At 52.1% G+C, this 19,997-nt stretch overlaps 1 protein-coding gene across 9 annotated transcripts in view; it reads left to right on the forward strand.

The window, feature by feature from the left end:
* The window catches only part of PRKAR1B (protein kinase cAMP-dependent type I regulatory subunit beta), a 126,094-nt gene that overhangs the window by 37,351 nt on the left and 68,746 nt on the right, over positions 1-19,997 (forward strand). For all 9 annotated transcript variants that reach the window (XM_072753405.1, XM_072753403.1, XM_072753404.1 and 6 more), the window contains 2 exons: positions 40-198; positions 2,432-2,523. In XM_072753405.1, coding sequence (XP_072609506.1) covers positions 40-198; positions 2,432-2,523 — 251 coding nt within the window. The remainder of the gene's footprint in view (positions 1-39; positions 199-2,431; positions 2,524-19,997) is intronic.

The raw sequence follows: 19,997 nt of genomic DNA on the forward strand, positions 1-19,997 counted from the left end.
GGTGTTGTTCTCAGCCCTCCCTCTGTCTTCGCCCCACAGGAAGAAAACAGACAGATTCAGTCGCAGCAGAAGTCAGACTCACACGATGAGGAGGTCTCCCCAACCCCGCCAAACCCCGTGGTGAAAGCTCGCCGCCGCCGAGGGGGCGTGAGTGCCGAGGTGTACACGGAGGAGGATGCTGTATCCTATGTGAGGAAGGTGGGCTCATCTCCAGGGTCCCTGCTCCTGGCTGCTCTCCCTTCTGGTTCAAAAGGGGCTGGGTGGTGGCAACACCATTGTCATGGTCACTGCCCATGGGCTCTTGTGTGTGGTTTCCTGACCCACAGGATCAGGAAAGAGACAGGACACCCAGCTCATGGGGTGTGGGTGGAGGAACCAGCGTCCAGACCCTGTGGTCCCTATCCTCCTGGCCTTTTGGCCCTGGGAACTAGAGCCTGGCCTCAGAGCCGCCCAGTGGGAAGTCCCTCCTCCATGTCCCTTCCCCGGGGTTGGCACCCAGCCTGCTGCCGCTGCTACATCCAAGCAGGCGCACCTGCATCAGGACGCACTCTGGAGTGTGAGAGCCCACGTGATGTCCCTGCGCCCATTGGTGTGCAAGCCTGGCCTCCCACCGGCCCTTGGACGTGGGGCCTGTCACTTCCATCTTGTGCCTTGATATCCTCTATACCTGGTATTTTTAGTTTTTGACCTCTTAAAAAATTAATTAGGCAAAATATGCATAACACACAATTTACCATCTCCGTGAGTCTGGGTGGCTGTAGCACATTCATTCTCTTGAGTTCTGGAGGCTGGTTCCCAGTGAGGGTGGTGCTACCTTTTGGGTCCTCTGGTGGGAAGGAGAGCCAGAGCGCGGGCTCTTTGTATCTCTTCCTATGGGGCGCTGTCTTCCTATGGGGCATTAGTGCTGCCTCCAGACACCACACACTGTGGGGCAGGGCTTCAACACATGGGTCTAGGGACAGCCTGTCCGTGCACCACTTCGACCACGTTTCTGTGCAGAGTTCAGGGGCGTTGAGCATACTTGCGCTGCTGTGCGCCATTCCCTGTCCATCTCCAGGATGTTCCAGGCCCCACATGAAACTCTGACCCCATTACACACTGACACCTGCTCCCCACCCCTAGCATTCAATACTTTCATAATCAGAGGATATAAACCACTGTTTAAAACCCACCAGGGCACCTCACTTCTGTTATCTTCCTCACCCAGAATCCCATATAACCTCAAGAAGATCCCAGAAAACCCAAATTTATGGGCATTCTGCAGAGTAACTGACCAGCACCCCTCAGACCTGCCCAGGCCATCAAACTGTTGGGGTCCTGGGAGACTGTCCAGAGTGTGGGGCTCAAGGCACCATCACTGAATGTGACCCGTGTGGGATCCAGGGCCAGTGTGAGCTGCCGGGACAGAACCAAGACATGCTGCCCACAGAGCGCCGTGGCTGCTTCCATGGCTGTGATGTCATGTGTTAGCCATGGGGGATGTTGGGGGCAGGCTATGGGCACCTCATTTGGCAACTTTTCTGTGAATCTAAACTATTCTAAAATAAAAGGCAAATTTTTAACAAAAGCCTCTTAGAAGTGGAGTGGCCCTTTATGGCCTCAGCCTTGTTCCCCAAAGATCCCTGGGTACAAGCCATGGTACTAAATTAACGCACACACAGGCTGGGGCCTGATGCCACCCCCAGCCTGGCAGACATTTCTGGCAGCTGAGCACTGGGATGAGGGGGCCACCTTATGGCCCAAATAGCCCTCCTACCACTTTTATTTTAAGGAGAAATCTTGGTGTTTGAGATACTCGTAACTTGAGATGCAGGTGCTTTTGGCTGTTTGGTGGCTGATTCTCTGGGCACGCGCTTCTGAAAGCTCCCCCTGGCAGGTCTGCTGGGGCCAACACCGTGTCGACACCCAGTCAGTGGCAGGGTCTGGAGCCATGCTCACCAGGCTCCCGTCACCACCTCGAAGGGTGAACATCAGCCTTGAATGTGGCTCCAAACATGGCTCAGGTTTTCTCTCTTTTGTGTGTGTTTCACAGTTTTCAGATATTTACTGGAGTATTTTATTCCCTTAAAAACAAAACCAGTAAAATACAGAAATTAACAAAAGAAATGATACTGCTGGGGACCAGAGGTGGTGTAGCTGCGTCTAGGGGTCCCTGAGGTTAAGTAGCACCCCAATCCTACATGGTACTTAAGCCACCTGTCAGGTCACTCTGGTTCCTTGCCTTTCCTTTCTTTCATTTTGTTGAAATGATTGTGATGTGAGATTTCATGTTGTCTGTCCTTGTGGTCACCTGGAAACATGTTGAATGCAGGGCACGTTTCTGGCCATGTCACAGTTTCCTGGGGTCCAGCAGGTGCTAGGAGGGGCCAAACCCTAAGTTTGGACCTTTGGGGACTCTTGCAAGTCTGACTTTGGCTGGCTTCCCCTGCAGGTCATCCCCAAGGACTACAAGACCATGACGGCGCTTGCCAAAGCCATCTCCAAGAATGTGCTGTTTGCTCACCTGGATGACAACGAGAGAAGGTAGGAACCCAGGAGGGGATAGGGCTGGGATCCACACCCCTGCCCAGGCCTCACAGGATGCTGGCCATGGGGGACATGTATGTGCCGCAGCTTTTGGAGGCTTGTGCTTGCAGAGCATGACCAGCTTCCAGAAATGACATGCTGTGTGCACCTGGCTGTCCTCTCCGATACCAGGTCAGGATCTGAGGCATCTTTGTGACCTTGTCATTGACAGACACCGTGGGCCTCCTTTGCCCTGACTACTGGGGGCCTGGTTTTCTAGCACCTTCTACATGCAAGGATCTGCCTTGTGGGGATGGAATGCAGGACTCCGGTGAGCCAGGCAGTGACGGAGCGAGGCAGTGACGTCAGGTCACATAGCCCAGAAGGGCCTCAGGAGTGGCTGTGGTGTAGGGTCTTTCCAGGGAGGGGCATTTGACAGCTGTGAGGGCCTCAGGTGTCATGCTTTGGGAATTGAAATCCTACAAATAATTGGGAAAATGAGACACCTGGAGAAAATCACTGGGACCATTTTGAGGCAGTGTTTATGGGTTTATGTGCTAATTCTGTGTCACACTATGGGATCGCATTCTACACACTTTATCACAGTGACTGGGTCATGGATGTCCTTCTGTCAGGAGGGATTTTGGTGGTTTGTAGCATCAGTTTCTGTAGACTTGTCATAAAACCCTTATTTCCCTCTTGGACTGCTTGCATTTTTTCATGGTAAACAGCATTTCGACAACCATGGCTGTCTGGTGTGCTCATTTTTGGTCCTTGTCTGTCTCTTTCTTGTCTGCTGGTGCTGATTCTGGGCTCCTGGGCTCCAGAACTGGGAGACCATATGCTTCCACTGTTCTCAGTCCTCATAACAGGGGTGTCTACCTGGTGGTTATGGCCACTGTCACCAGGTGGGACCACATGATTCAGGAGTTGTATCTTTACTAACTTGAATGTAAATATCAAAAACTCGGTCCAAATTTAGACCTGGCTTCTGACTAGATGGTGCATTCACATGGATTGAAATTTAAAAGGTGCCAGGAGTCCAGAGTGAAAGGTGAGATGTCTGGAGACAGCCCCAGGACCCTGGCTTGTCCCTAGGTCCTTCTGCAGTTACCTTTTTGAGGACTGACTCCTCACCTTCAGGCAGGAGGTCGGATGTTCCCCACAGCAGCCACACAGACCTCTTTCCATTCTTCATCTAGTTTTGGTCCTCAGGAAAGAGACGGCTATGGACCATGCCTGAGTCCATTGGAATCCTGCTAACTTGCACTTTGGTGCCAGATTGGGGGAGGGGGTGCCCCCCTGGGTAGATAAGACACGATGGACACATGCTTCCCAGGATGCAGGGTGGACTTTGATCTTGGAGCCGGCCCAGCATGTGTACCTATACGCAGCAGGTCCTGGGGACCAGAAGGTGGGCCACTCACCTGGGTCAAGCCCCACCCTGAGTACAGGGAGGGAGGGAGTCCTGGGGTGCAGTGTTTTGACCAGTCCCCTAAAAGCTGCTACTCACTTGGAAGATGAGTTTTGTACCCTGGGCCTCAGTCTCCTGGTCTGGTCTGCATTAAGCTCTTCCAAGAACAGCCGCAGGACCAGAACTTGGTGTGTTTGCATAGGCTCGTCATCATTTTTATTTATGGCAATGACAATGATGATGATCCATGTGAACTACTTCTTGCTCACGCATTCCCAGAGTAAGAGCAACACCATGCTGTGCTGGCGTTATAGGGCACAGAACAGTGCTTGTATGTGGCCAAAGCTGGAATCTCTGGACTGTCCCGGGACTCACATGGGGTCTTCACCTCCTGTTGCCAGAGCCACATGAGAGGCTAACCAACCATCATAACCCCAAAGCATCAGGCTCAGCAGCCACACCCTTCTTCAGAGCCTGAATTCTGATGGGTGCGGCCAAGATCAGCAGAGCGAGTGACCGGTGGGGGCTTGTGTTCACCAAGGCCTGGGCTCCTCAGGTCATGGTCCAGAGCCATCCTGTGCTGCTGCCACAGATGTGTGAGGGTCAGAACTGCTCCCCTAACCTGGCTGCAGGTACACTGTGCTTGGGGAAAGGAGACTGGGAATGGGATGGCACCCCTGTCTTCCACTAAGTGCACGTGTACAGACAAACCTCCAGAATGGAGTCATGTAGTGTCCATCCTCCTATGTGTGGCATATGTCTCTGCACGTGGTATCCTCAGGGTGCACCCATGTTATGGCAGTGATTCCCTCCTTTTGGAGGGGCGGGGTCTCTGTTGTGGGGGTATGCCCACACAACGTGTTTATCTACTTACTGGTTGAGGGACACCGGGAATGCTCCCACCTTTTGGTTATTGTCAAAACATTCCCATGAACACGGGTGTCTGAGCCTTTGGGGTGCACACCTAGGAATGGCTTTTGCGGCAGATCACCCTTCCTTTCTGAGGAGGCACCAGATTCAGCTTCCCTTCTGGCCCCTCTGAGCTTCCAGCTTCCCCTTGTGTGGGGCAGCTGCATTTGAGCTGGGGCAGCTGTGTTTGAGCCATGTCCTTCACACCCTCTTGTGGCCCCTCCCCAGCTCCTGAGTACCGGCTGGTTCAGTAAAGCTCCTGGTCCTGGGCCAATGTGGCCCGAGGGTGAGCTGACGTACGTGCTGGCTCTGGTTATCCCAGATGCGCGTGTCCAGGAAGTGTTTGTGTTGGGGTCCTGTGCCCTTGGCCCCAAGTTTCCAGAATCACATGGTTCCCACCGCCTCGGACTTTTCTGGATCCAGGAGCCAGGTGGACAAGAAGTTCAGGAAGCAGATGGTTGGATTGAAAATTGCTCTTGGCGAGGCTGGCTGGGGAAGGGCGCGATCATGTAGGGGGTATGTGTCTGCTCTTCAGGTCCTTGTTCTGCCCGCAGCAAAACTCACTTTCCATATTGAAACCCTCCGGGGCTCCTTTTTCTGGCTCCAGCCTCTAAAGAAACAGGCCGATGGTTCAGGAAGTGGGCTGCAGAGACAGCGGGCCGGAGACGTTGTCTCTTGACCTTTGACTTGATGTCCCCTGCATGGCATCCAAATTCTTTGCTTTTTCCGGTTTAGTAGAAGCTGGACTCAGCAGCTTGGGCTGTGGTTTGGGGCACATTCTTTCCTGGCACGCCTCGACCCAGAGCTGCCTCCTGTGTGGGTGGAGGAAACAACACTCCTCTGCAAGCAAATGCATTTGTGGGGTGAGCACGCCTCTGTGTTTAAAGCCCCTCCTGCCAAGCTCAGGTGTGAGACAGGTGACCCTGGGGTAGCAGGTGGGTGGTCTTGCCCTTATCAGGTTAGGATGGCATCTCTCCTTCAGTTTCTGTGGAAGTGCTTTGGCGAGTTAAGAGGTGAGGGCTTTGTTAGGCTCCTTTGTTCAGAAGAAGGTAATGAATGCAACACAGCAACATGCATGCTGTGGGGAAGGCTGCTCACCCTGCAAACTGCTGAGCTCTTTCTCCTGGAACAGTGGCACTTCCAGGTGGCAGTTACCAGAGGCTTTCTCTGGCCCATTTCCCTCCCTGTCTTCTGCCCGAGGCCACAGCACTTGTCACAGCAAAGCCAGGGTTCCGGCATGAGTCCCTGGGGCCTCAGAGCCTGTGCTCTGCCTCCCCCACTCCCATAGTAGGTCAGATGCACCTGCAAGTGGAGGGAATATGGGAGAGTGGGTGATCCAGGCATGGTGGTCGGGAGGCCCCCAGGTGTCCTGGGGTGAACTGGGGCTGCAGGGACGGGGCTCTGGTCTCACAAGTCTGGGATGCGACAGGGAAGAGCAGGAGACCCCTGAACACACTGCACCAGGCCAGAGATGCGTTAAACACATGCACACCCAAATTCACACACATACCAATGCACATATGCACACACATGCATATATGTATATGCATCCATGTACAGACACAGGCACACTCACACACATACACAGTGCATATATGTACATGGTCACACACATTCATGCCTATACACACAGTGCACACTCACACACTTACACATGCACATACATACACATGTGTTACAGAATTGTATGTGTGTTAAAATATCTTTTGGAAGGAGACAGTTGAATCATATCATTAAGTTATGTAATTACATCCTTTGGGACTCAGTTTCTTCAAGTGTCAAATCAGAGGAATAAAATCTACTTTGAGGGTTGCAGTAAAGATAGAATGTGGTAATGTTTATAGGTATATCATTATCCCCATTCCCACCATCCCCATTATCATCTCCATCATCACCTTCATCATTATCAACATCATCACTACCATCTTCCATCACAACCATCATCCATCAACATCATCACCATCATCACCATTATTGCTATCACAACCATCATGATCACCATCAAGATCACCATCATCATCATCACCATCATGATCCCCATCATCCCCATCACCATCATCACCACCATCATTACCATCACCATCATCATCCCCATCATCACCACCATCATCATCACCATCACCACCATCACCACTATCACCATCATCACCATCCTCACTATTACCATCATCATTATCATCATCGTCACTATCACCACCATCATGGTCACTATCACCATCATTACCATCACCATCATCATCACCACCAGCGTCACCATCACCACCATCATCACAACCATCATCACCATCATCAACCTTCATCATCATCACTGTCATCACCGCCATCATCCTCCCCCTCCTCAACCATCATAGTCATCATCATCATCATCCTCTTTCTGGCAGCCCTTTGGCAGTGTGGAGGGCAGGCTATGCCAGTGGGCATCTCCATGGACACTGCTTTGTCCTCTGATGCTGGCCCAGCATCCACATGAACCCCACGTCCTGGCCTCCTTCCCTCTTAGTCCTTAGTCTGAGGCCACTCCACAGGATCATTCTCTGCTCTGTCTTGGGCCTCAGTAGGTAAGCTGACTGCTCTGGGCTTCAGGACACAGCAGAAAGGACTGTGGGAGGTGACTCATCCCTCAACATCAGTGTACAGAAGAAGGTTTCAAGGCCCAGTGAAGGAAGGGCTCTTCCCCTTTGTCCCTTGCTCCAGGTCACAGTGGGCATCCTAGCTGGGGCTGGGGCAGGTGTCTTCATGCTTCTCCACAGCCCTACTGCTGTGCCGAGTAACTCCAGGTGAGGGTCTGGGTCCTTGGCATCAGCTACTGTAAGCAAATGCAGGTCTTCTGTCCTTCCTGAGGCTGGTGGGGGAAGTGACTCTCTGCTCAGGCACCCAAGGAGCCTCAGAAGGCAGCCTGCAGGGTACTCCAGAGCCCTGACATGTGCTGAGAATCATGCCTTGCCCCTGAGGGTGCATCCCAGACACGAGGGAGGGAGGGGGGAGCTCTTGGGTTCAGTTGGGTCCCTTCCCAGGTTGCTCCGATTAGGGTGCCTGGAGACGAGCATCGCTGTGCCCCTGGGAGTCAAGAAGGTTGATAATGAGGAGGCACTGTGTACATGTGGTGCAGGCAGTCCAAGCAGCACTGTGCTTTGGGCCCTCGGCTAGGGCCTCATTACTGGAGCTGCCAGACGGGTGGGTGAGGGCATCTCACCCTGGGGCCGTCTTCCTGGCAGCAGCCCTGCTCTCTGCAGCTTTAATTAAAATGGGCCTCTGGCTGGAGCGCCGCACCGCTGGCCTGAGCAGCTGTCTCTCTGCCTCCCGCCCACACATCTCTAGCAGCCTGTTTTTCCACAGATTGGCTGGGGTCCCCAGGTGATGGGAAAAACACGCCGTCTGCTGGATTCACATGCAGCCCGGCCCCTGCTACCCCGGGCTGCTTGAGCCCCTTCTCTCCAGCCTGGCTCTGGCTTCAGGGCTTGCTGCTTCTCTTTCAGGCAACACTAAAACACAAAATTAGCATTTTGGAGAATGCAGGGTCTCATTTTAGGAGGAGCTTAATGGCTCAAACAGGCAAGGAATTTAGTTTTCATCTTACATAAAGCCACCTGCCCAGGGCAGAGGAGACCTTGGGGCTAACACATTTCGGGCCACAGGGATCTATTTCATGGGAGGTAGATCTGGGGCTCTGGGGCTTGCATCATGGGATGTATTCTGAACTGGTCCCTGGATCTTGGGCCTCCTGGGCACTGTCTTGTTGGACCAAGGTTGACTGGCTTTGTTGCCAGTATCACTGGGCTGATAAGGCATGGAGGCACAGAGAGGGTGAGCAGGCTGCTCAAAACCCCCAGCTAGGACTAGGAAAAGCTCGGTTTGCACCCCTGCCTGGACAGGGCTGCACTGAGCTGACCTGCCTCCTGCATGATGGCACCACCCAGCTTGGTAATCTCCTAGGGAAAGGTGACAATCTTTAAAGAGTGCCTGGGAACAATCCAGCTGATGAAGAGTCATGTGGTTCTAGAAGTAGAATAAGGCACAGTTTTGGTTCTATGTGGAGTCTTTGCTGGGAAGGGCAGCCAGGGCTTATGTTACTGAGTTTGGGAGGAGAACCTTGGGCTCTGTTGCCCAGGTGTGGACAGTTAGCAGCCTGCAGTGCATCTTGGTGGTTTGGTGCCATCATGATTTAAAACTTCTAGGATTTGGAGGTGTGCAGTCCCCAGGATGCTGTAGACCCAACCATTCTGCATTATCCTACAGCTAACCCTACAAACTCTATTCGAGCTACCCAAAGTCTTCCAGCTTCCTGTACCCATTCCATGAGCAGAGATGGAGGGCATCCATCCAGAACCAAGTCCTGGCAGGACATGCTGCAAGATGCCCCCTGGTGGTGAGCTGGCCCACAGCACCTCCACCCCCCAAGCCCACAATGCCTTGGCCCCACTGGCTTTCAGACCTAGTGGATGTCTCAGGTACCAGCTCCACTCCATTCTTGGGCCACTGACACTAAAATTAAGTGATTTGCTTAATCAGTTGGCTGGGGGTTGAGGGGGTGTTGTAGGAAGAGGCCAAGGTGAAGGGCAGGTGGCCTGAGAGGAGGATTGTGATCACCCACACTTGTCCCTATCTCCATGGGGACTCCACAGGGCCTGGCCAGCATCCCTGCTCTCACGTGTCAGGCAGGAAAATTGAGGTCCAGAAGAGACAGGTGACTGGCCCAAAGTCACATGGGTTCCTTGGGTCGGCACCAGTCTCCCAAGACAGAGACCACCTATCCCGGCTCCCACAGAGTAAGAAAGCCAAGGGCATTTGCAGTGTAATTCTTGTGATGCTGTGCTCTGCATCAGAACCCAGTGCTCGGCCTCCCGACCCACACAGCCACCCCCTATGAGTGTAAGTGATGAGGTGACAGCGTTTGAATGGCAGGAACAGTGTGGGCGAAGGAAGGACGGGCCAGGGCAGACACTGAATTTGGGCAGGGGCCATAGGCTCAAGGGGAAGCCATTGTTTTCTTAACTGCAGAGAGGACAGACAAGAAACCAGGGTGCCTAAGCGACCATCCCCCATGCAGACACTTCTGGGGCATTCTTCCTGCGTGTGGTGTCATGTTGGCCCCCACAGCCCTGCAGTATTCCTTGCAGGCGTTAGTGCCCTTGGTCAAAGGGAGCCGCCTTCTCCTCTTGGCAGGTGCATGGGGACAGGCTGCCCTGCCTTCCAGTGGCCCCAGGCTGTATGCAGAACGCTTGCTGCCCTTCCCGCCCTCCCAGCTCACGAGGGGCTGTCTGCTGGGAAGGGGGTCAGGGCAGCTTCTGGGTGTGGACCCTGTGCTTAGGAGGCCCCCACTCGCCCTTCCACACTCTGCTGTCCTGAAATCGATAGTGTTTGCCCCAGGTCCTCCTTAAGGGCAAAGGATTTGCACTTCTGTCTACTGGTTACTTGGTTTTGGTGTTGAATTTTTTGCAAATTGCCTGATTTATCCTTTGCTCGTTGTTTTTTTGGTTGGCTTGTATGAGTTATTGGTAAACTGACAAAATCAGACCTCTGATGATTGGTGTATAGTGTGTATGTTTCCCAGTTGTGACTGGTCTTTTCTGTTTGTCTATGAAATTCTTTTGTCATGTGGAAGTTTTAAAATTTGGGTTTTTTTTTTTTGTCCTGTAATTGTTTTATTGTGGTAAAACAGATACAACACAGATTTTACCATCTTAATCATTTCTCAGTATCCAGTTGAGGGGCACCAACTGAATTCCTGCTGCTGGGCCGCCGTGCCTCCCTCCTGCTCCAGAATGTTCAGTCCCCATGACACACTGACCCCACCTGCATCCTACCCCTGGGCCTGGCCCTGCCATCTACTCTCTGTGTCTGTGAGTCTGACGCCGCTGGGACGTTGTGTGCATGGGGTCCCTGCGTATGTCCTTCTGCATCTGGCTTGTGTCACTTGGCCTCACGTCCTCAGGTGCATCCCTTCAGTGGCAGGTGTCCAGTTCCCTCTGTCTTTGAGGCTGAAGTATGAATATTCCATGGAATGGACAACACCACTGTCCTGTTACTCATACACAGGCCAGCTGTACTTTCACGTTGGCAGATTTATCCTCCTTCCTTTATAGGTCCTGGTATTCTTTAGACACCTTCCAGATGTCAGACCATAAACAAACTGATCTTTTCTAGAACCTTCCCAGTTTATTTGTTGCTTGTTTTTCTTTCAGTGATTGAAGGCTTGACTCACCAGGGATTTTATTTTGGTTTAAGGACATGAGCACAGCTGAGTCTTCCTAGACAGCCGTGTGTGTGGACACTGCCCACCATGCAGAGCCAGCCCTTTGTCTGCTAGTCTGAACTGTGTCCTCAAAGATACCAAACCAAGTCCTGCACATGTAGGGGTCTGTGTCCAGACATTGAAAGCTCTCTGAATGGCCTAGGCCATGTTTTCTGAAGGCCTCTCTGATGGGGCATGCAGGCCTGGAGACCCCAGGAGGCAGTGGCCTCTCTCTGGGTTGAAGCCACTGCTGGCCCAGCATCTAGGTGAAGGTGCTGAGAGCTCTCGAGAGGGTCAGCCCAGAATCAGCACCCTCTGGTGGCCTGTGGGGTGCGCTGAGGACATAGGGGCCTCCAGGAAGGTGCACTCAGGTGTCTACTGGCAGTGGAGGGAATGCATGTGTGTGGGGTTCAGGTTGGCCCTGCTGACATGGGGCACACACGAATGTCCCAGAGGTGAGCATGGTGTGTGACGTGTGTGTTCATGTGCGGTGTGTGCACATGTGGTGTGTGTTGTGTGTGTGGTATTGTGTGATGTGTGTTGTGTGTGTGGTGTCATGTGGTACATGTCATGTCGTGTGTTCCCTTGTGTGGGCATGTGAGGCGTGTGTGTCCTTTAACTACTAGAGAACGTCTTACTCTGCTGGTGTTGTGCAAACCGTTTTTGGTGATTCTCTGTTAGTAGAAATGACTGCAGCATACTATTTTAAAAAGTCCTTTAAGTGGGGGGGGGGGGTGGACTCAGCGGCGTGCACAGCAGGGAGGGACCAGTGTGATGAAGCTCGTTGCCTCCACGGTCCCTGCTCCTGCTCAGGGACCAGTGTGGCCTGGTCCCCCTTCCCGCTGCTGACCCTGGATTCCTGAAGCGCAGGCCATCAGAGGGTCTGGCCTGTGAATACCTCAGTGTGAGATGCTGCTGATGTTTAAACTGTGCCTGTCCTGGAGATCACTCCCCATTTGATCCTCGCATTTAGGGCAGCGTGGTTCTGGTTGCAGGTTCTGTTCGCAGCTGCTACAGGCCGTCTCACATTTCTGGAATGGGTGCACTGCTTCCCACATGGGATCCGGCCTCGAGAGCATACCACCCCTGCTCCCCACCGCCCCTGACCCTGATGGGGCTGGTGCTGCTCCAGGGTACCAGAGGATCTCGCCCTGAGAGTGTGAGCCTGCCAGGAACAGAAGGGATCCAGGACCTTCGAGAGCCCAGACAGTGGGGTCCTGCCTGCTATGCGTCACTCCTGGGGGTCCAGCCTTCCCGCATGGCGTCCTGTGGGGTGACAGCTGGCCCGCCTCGGCCTTCAGGAAGAGCCACAGTTGCTGGATCCGCAAACAAAGATGTGCTTTGAGTCCAGGAGCAGCTGTGGGGAACAACTTGCCACCTACTGCCAGCTGCTAAATCTCCATTTCCAGACCTGCCAGCAGCATGGCCTTTAACCCTTCAGTGCCCCTTCCTGTGCCCCTACTGTGCTCCAGGCCAAGAAGAGGCCTCCACACTGTTGGCACAGAGTCTTCTTGTGGTGGAGGGATGAGCCACTGCTCCTTCACTCGTTCCTGCTTCATGCATTCCTCCTTCACTCATTCCTCCTCCACGTGTTCCTCCTTCACACATCTCTCCTTCATTCATTCCTCCTTCACTTGTTCCTCCTTCAATCTTTCTTCCTTCATTCATTTCTCCTTTACACGTTCCAAAGGCAGGTGCTCGACCATGTGAGCCAACCAGAGTCCCCTCCTCAACTTTTTAGAAAAGGCAGTTCTTTAAAGACTTATTCTAGGACTTGGGAAGGCATCGTTGTCTAAGATGTTGACTTTGCCCAGTGGCTTCCATTAGTCAGTGTTGACCAGGGCTTTATCCATGTGGAGTACCTGGTGGGCGCTTGACGTGTGTGATTTCATGAATCTCTTGCAGTGACCCTGTATAGTTTTTGGTGAGGAGATGGAGTTCATAGGTGAGGTCAGGCCAGCATTCAGCACTCTCTTTCTACTTAGGGCACAAGGCCCCCTGCAGACTTCAGGGCTGCCAGAGCTTGGTCCTATGCTCTGTCCCAGGTGGGGTGCTATGGAGAGTCAGGAGCAGGGCAGTGGAGCTTTGGCTCCTGCCTTGAGAAACCCTCAAATTCCATACCTGGGACAGTTTCAGCACCAAAAAGGGAGGAGCCCAGAGAAGCTTCCAGAAGGTGGAGGGCTTAGAATACCCTCTGAGAGGTGGCAGTGCTAGAGACTGTTTTGTTAGTAAGAGGAGGCGGAGTCAGGCAGGGGAGCCAGAGGTGTCCAGAGTGAGCCTGTTGGGATGACCTTGGGCTTGGACCTGGCCTTGCGATTTGCTGGCAGTGTGACCTTGGCAAATGATGTAACCTCTGTGAGCTTCAGAAATGAATCCTCTGTCTTTGAAAGCAGGAGCTTGCTCCCTGTTCACTTGCTTCCCAGCATGTGATTCTGCATTGTTCTAGGATAGGGGGGATGTTCTGTGGGAAATGTACCAGAAGTGGGCGGCTGAGGGTCTTTGCTGGACACAGCAGCTAGGGAGGGCCTCTTGGGGGGCCAGGGAATATTTCAACCTAAGACCTGGAAAGTATGAGGATCCGGAGGTTCATATCTGGCCTGAAGGCCTGGGATAGCCTGGGTGGTCAGAGGTGACTAGGCACAAGGGAGGGGTCCTGTCCAGGCAGGAGAGGGTGATCCAGATCCTGCATTTCTGCGGGCTGTAGTCTCCCAGAGGACATGCAGACTCTGGTGTGCAAGCCCTCCAGGGACCATTCAGGGTCAGAGTCCTTGGTTTCAGCTTACGGATTTACATTTGAGATGGAGCAGCCAGAGATGTGTTTGTAGTCACGGTCACCTTTCTCTGACCTTTCCCAGGATTTACTCTTAAAATTGACCTTCTGTGTGAGAGGGGGTCTTACCTGTGTGGGTTGTCCTGAGATGCAGAAGCCTTAGGCCACCAAACATCAGGACAATGAGACTCTATTTTTAAATAAAGCACTATAAATCAGTATAAGTATAAAAACTCTATGTGAAGGGTACCTGAGTGGCTCAATCTGTTAAGCATCTGACTCTTGATTTGGCTCAGGTCATGGTCGTGAGGCGGAGCCCTACATCAGGCTTCACACTCAGTGGGGAGCCTGCCTTGCCCTCGCTCTGCTCTTCTTCCCAGTCGTGCATGTGCTCTCTCTAAAATAAATAAATCATTAAAAAACACTCTAAATGATATAATTCGAAAATAATAATAATATTTCAATTTAATAATTTATCAAAAATGTTAATGTAAAAAAATGTTAATGTATTGGGGATTCCTGGGTAGCTCAGTGGTTTGGCACCTGCCTTCGGCCGGGGGCGTGATCCTGGAGGCCTGGGATTGAGTCCCACATTGGGCTTCCTGCATGGAGCCTGCTTCTCCCTCTGCCTATGTCTCTGCCTCTCTCTCTGTGTCTCTCATGAGTAAATAAATAATAAAATATTTTTAAAAAATGGTAATGTATTTATGTTTAATTAGCAAATATTAAAAAAAAAACACTATCTTAAAGAAAATATAGGGAAAAAAACTCCAAAATTTCAGTGTATCTTTTACAGAGAAGCATGGTAGGGTGATGGATAAGACAAAGCATAAATGTTCTCACATCAGGGTAAATTCTGTGGGAGAAGTTCAAGGGGAGAAGGAGCCACTTAAACATTCCAACTCAGAGGGGGTTTTTTTTGCTCAGAAATGTCTTGTTTTCAGTGTCTGGGGAATATCTGTCCGCTGTGGCATATTGCTTCTCTAGAGAGATGGGGCCAGTAGGATGCAGAGAGGCATGAGGCATTTATTACAGGAGGCTGAGACCCAGAAGGGCTGGCTGTGTGGTCCAGCTGAGTGTGAGGGCTGGGAGCCCCCTGTCCAGGGGGCAGGAGGAGGTGGCGTCCCAGCTCACACAGACAGCCAGCTTCCCTGCTTCCCCTTTTGCCCCCTCTAGGCCTAATGGATGGGATGTTGCTCATCTGCCTCAGGGAGGGCCCTCTCTCCTCAGCCCTCTGGTTCAGATGCTCATCTCCTCTAGAAACACCTCCACAGATGTGCCTGGAAATAACATTTCACCAGCCATCTGGGCATCATGTGGGCATGCCATGTCCTGGTCTGTCACACGATGGGTTTATAGTCATGGCTGTATTTAAGGAGGGACACAGCTGGTGATGTTTGCAGCCGGCCAGAAATCATGCACTGTGCAACTTTGTGAACATACAATGAAGCATTTTGGATGTTAACTTAGGAACATCTGAAGGGTATGTGGTTAAGAACACTCCTTTATGTAGACTATGTTGGCATCAGAGGACTTGAGTGGTAGGTCATGGGTCTGAAGTGAGGGATTGGGGATCTAGTGTGTGTGCTGGGGGCCTCAGATCCAGAGGCCAGGCTGCAGGGGGCAGTGGACAGACTGGGTGACTATGTCAGTTTGGGCCAGCATGTAGATGGATGTGATGGATGGATGGAGGGAGGGAGAGGGTGGTGGGTTTGAGCAGCTGCTGGACCCTGGAGGGAGGTGTCAGGTGCTGTGGGGTGTGACCTCTCATCTCTGCCTCTCTTTGGTCTTTCCCTGTTAGGGAAGCTGGGCCACCTGGCTGGGGCATGCAGGCTCCAGTCTGCCAGACCATCCCGCTCCCACCAGGCATGCCATCCCACTCCTGTGCGATGGTGAGCTTAGCTAATGGACCTTTTGGATTTGAACCCCCTTCACTTACAATCAGGCCAGTAGCCAATTTAAGCATTTAAGTCTTGGTTTTAATTTAGTTTGTTTAACATGGCTTGTTCTTAATTACCTGGGCTGTGACGGCCTGTCGTTCAGAGTTAAGCGTCTCTTGGAGCAATTAACAGGTAATCAATTTTATGTGGCTCGTTGTGAGTTCAGGGGTCCAGGCCGAGAACAGGGCCACTTCCAAGGGATGCTTTTGCAGAGAACAAGGTTTAATTGTGTGGAAATAATGATGATTCTGCAAGCAGCTCTATTTGGGGAGTGCTTTGCTGTTCTTTTTAGTAATTTTATGGCTGTTGTTAGCTAGAGCCTAGCCTAGGAAGGAAGCAATGGTGTTCTCCTGTCCTCTCGGCCCACCGTGGCGCCAGTCAAGCTCTTAGGTTTGCAAACCGGAAAAGTTCACAAATATTAGACTTCCCCAGTTTGGGAATTTAGGCACCAACCATCCAGAAACACCAAACTCTTCTCTTAAAATGTAGCATGAGGTTGAGGGTTTGGAGGTGTTGTGGCTCCTTAGAGCAGGGTCTCGGGCCTTGCTTGGTCCAACATGAACTTGGACGTGGCTGCCCTGTATCTGGACTTTTCCCAGATGTGTGTGTGTGTGGACAGACGACCCTGTCTGCCATTGGGGGGCCATGTGGCAGTGTCACAGGCCTGCGACGGGGTGTGATGGAGGTGGTGGCTGTGAAAGCACACAGCACCCTGATGTCCACATGCATGTTTGCTGCCCTCCGAGTATAGAGGCCATGACTGCAATTTCCAGCCTCCAGGTCGTTATGGTGCATGCCTTTGTGTTGCCTGTGAATTCACTACTGTGTTCAGTTACGACATGCCAGATGCAAACTGGAAGGCACAGCCCTGCCTTGTTCCTCTGGCCCCAGAGAGGCCTGACTAGAAGAGATAGCATTGCATTTCCAGGATGAACTAGAGATCTCTGTAACCCCTGTGCCCTCGGAGGGAGGCCCGTGGGCCTGGGGATGCTGAGCGACCATGGGTAGGTGCTGCCCTTCTTTGCCCTCCAAGATCAGTGGGGTGATATGGCCATGGAGGGGCTCCTGAGAGACGTCTCCCTTGCTCTTGTCTGCATCTCTGAATTAAGGACCTCCAGCCTTCGCTGGTACACACTGTACCTCATTTGTAGAGGCTGAGGGGCAGGCTCAGTGTGTCTTCACTCACCCTCATGGGGTCCCCCACTCTGTCCACATGGGGCCTTGCTGTGCCCCTGCGAGGATGCTCGAGGCTGGGCAAGGCTGATGGGTGCACCCGGGGACAGCATGCGCCACCTCCCCATGACACTGGGTGCCCAGGAATGGACGATTTGAACAGTGTTCTGTTAGCTCGCTTTCAATGAGGTTGGGTGTCTGCACAGCAGCCCACATTACTGAAGACGAGCAGGGGCCTACCTGCCTCCCCACTCATCCGCGTGATGCAGGCCAAGGCTTCACCCAAGTGCTGTTTGGCAGCCCCTCCCGACTTCGCAGCATGAGCAACAGCCACTTGTCATGCCTGTGCGCTGGCGGACAGGGAGCTCAGACAGGGCATGGTGGGGACAGGGACCTCAGCTGGGAAGACGCAATGATGAGGGGTTAATGAATGGCGAGGGCTGGCATCATGCACCTGTCTACACCCTGTGTCTGGTGCTGGGCGTGGTGGACTGAGGCCTGGAGCATGGTGGCCTCGGCATTCACGCTCCCCCATGACTGCTCATGGCTTCTATAAAACAAGGTGGAAGGAAGCCATGTGGCCGTTAAGATGGAGCTGTGCCACAGCATTGTTTGTGTGGGGATGTCCCTGAAGGAGCTGGCCACCAGCTTGTCTTCCTCCCGGGGTCCCCGGCCTGACACCACACACATAGCGCACACAGGGAGGCCAGCAGGCACCAACAGGCAACTAGATGGGGCGTTTGGGCCCAAGATTGTGCATTCTTGTGCCATGCAACTTGAAGAAGTGTAAACTTGAATGTCGGGGGACATCTGGGTGGCTCAGCGGTTGAGCGTCTGCCTTTGACTCAGGTCGTGATCCTGGGGTTCCTGGGATCAAGTCCCGCATCAGGCTGCCTGCATGGAGCCTGCTTCTCCCTCTGCCTGTGTCTCTGCCTCTCTCTGTGTCTCTCATGAATAAATAAATAAAATCTTAAAAAAAAAAAAAAAGGAAAAGAAATATTAAAACAACAACAACAATACCTGAATGTCAGGAGGTTTGAGGTAAAGGCTTCATTTTCTGCTTCTTCTTTTGCTCCAGAGATGTTCAACTATGTTCAGGCTGCTTTGAAGAGCACTCCTGCCAAGAGCTGGAGTACTTGGTACTTTGTGCCTGTGCTGGGCTCCCATGTCCCTGCTCACCGTCCAGGGTAGGGCTGTTGCCCACTTTCCCTGAGATGGAGGCAGGCTGGGAGTGGCCACACAGTGGCCCAGGACAGACAGGAGGACAGGGCCCTTGCCATCTCCTCAGCAGGTCCTGTCCTGCAAACCAAGTCTTTGCCCCCGACAGCTGGCTGCTTTTAGAAGCCAGGGGGCCCCCCCACGTCTTATAGGACACAGGTATGCTTCTGTCTCCCTCTCTATCCTTCTGCGCAGCTGTACCAGGGTACTGCCCATCCCCTGCAGGTATATGACACTGGGATGTTCCATCATGACCTCCCTCATGCCTGGTCACCTCCAGTCCTTGCCTGTGCCATCACCACCCTGCTTGCCTTTACTGGGCCCACACAAGGTGTGGCCTTTGTGTCTGGCTTCTTTCACTTGAAGTTCATCATGTTCCAACATGTAGTTGTACTTCGTGTCTTTTTATTGACAAATAACGTCCCTCCTGTGGCTGTACATATTTGTTTATCCATGTGCTCCCTGAGGAGCATTTGGGTGGTTTTCAGCTGGGGCTCCTGTGAGGAGCAGTGCTACTGATGCTCTCATATGTATCTCTGAGAGGACATGTTTTCATTGTTCTTGGGTAGAAATCTAATGGGGGATCTTCTGGGTTGTATGCTGACTCTATGTCTAACTTTTTAAGGAACCACCTGTTTTCCAAAGTGGCTGCACATTCGTGCTCCCACCTGCAGTGCTCCAGGGTTCCCATTTCTCTGCACACCTGCTGGTGTTTGGCACTGCCTGTCCTTTCATCATGGTCAGCCCAGCAGGTGTGTTGTGGAATCCTACATTGTGTTGATTTGCATTTCCCTAATAACTAATGAGACTGGACATCTTTCCTGTGCTTCTTAGCCATTTGCACAATATCTTTGGCAAAATATCTAGTCAATTTTTCTGCTCATTTTTCAATGGTCTTCTTATTGACTTTGGAGTGCTCTTTATATATTCTGGATACAAGTCCTTTATCAGATGTATATTTGCATATCTTTTTTTCCCTATTTGGTCTGGCATTTCCACTTTCTTTTTTAAAGATTTTATTTATTTATTCATGAGAGACACACAGAGAGAGGCAGAGACACAGGCAGAGACAAGGCAGAGGGAGAAGCAGGCTCCATGCAGGGAGCCCAATGCGGGACTCGATCCTGGGACTCCAGGATCACGCCCTGAGCCAAAGGCAGGCGCCAAACTGCCGAGCCACCCAGGGATCCCTCTTTTTTTCTTTTTTAAGATTTTATATATTTGACAGAGAAAGTGAGAGAGAGCACAAGCTGGGGAGAGGCAGAGGGAGAGGGAAGATCAGATGCCCTGCTGAGCAGGGAGCCCGATGTGGGACTCAATCCCAGGACCCTGGGATCATGACCTAAGCCAAAGGCAGGGGCTTAACCGAGTGAGCTACCCAGGTGCCCCCCATTTTCATTTTCTTAACGGTATCTTTTAAAGTGTGAAAGTTCTCAATTCACATGAAAGTCAGTTTATCAATTATTCCTTCTGTGGATCATGCTATTTATACCCACAGACTCTGCACCTAACCCACATCAATAGAGGGTTTCTTCTACATTTTCATGTAAAAACTCTTCCATTTAGGTCTGTGGCCTGCTTTGAGTCATGTCTTGTGTATGGCTTGAGGCTAGGGTCTAAGTGTATTTCTCTCTGTGGAAATCCAGTTGTCCCAGTGCCTTCTATGAAGACTCTTCTCTCCCCATTGAATGGGAATCCATCGGCCGTAAATGTGAAGCTTATCTCTAGGCTCTGAGTTCTGTCCTGCTGCTCTGTGCACCTGCTGTGACACCGAAAGCATACCATGTTGGGCTCAGGGCTTTGTAGTCACGAGCCTCTCATTTTGTTCCTCTTTCT

Source organism: Vulpes vulpes, chromosome 3, assembly GCF_048418805.1.
Source record: "Vulpes vulpes isolate BD-2025 chromosome 3, VulVul3, whole genome shotgun sequence".
Taxonomy (NCBI): domain Eukaryota; kingdom Metazoa; phylum Chordata; class Mammalia; order Carnivora; family Canidae; genus Vulpes; species Vulpes vulpes.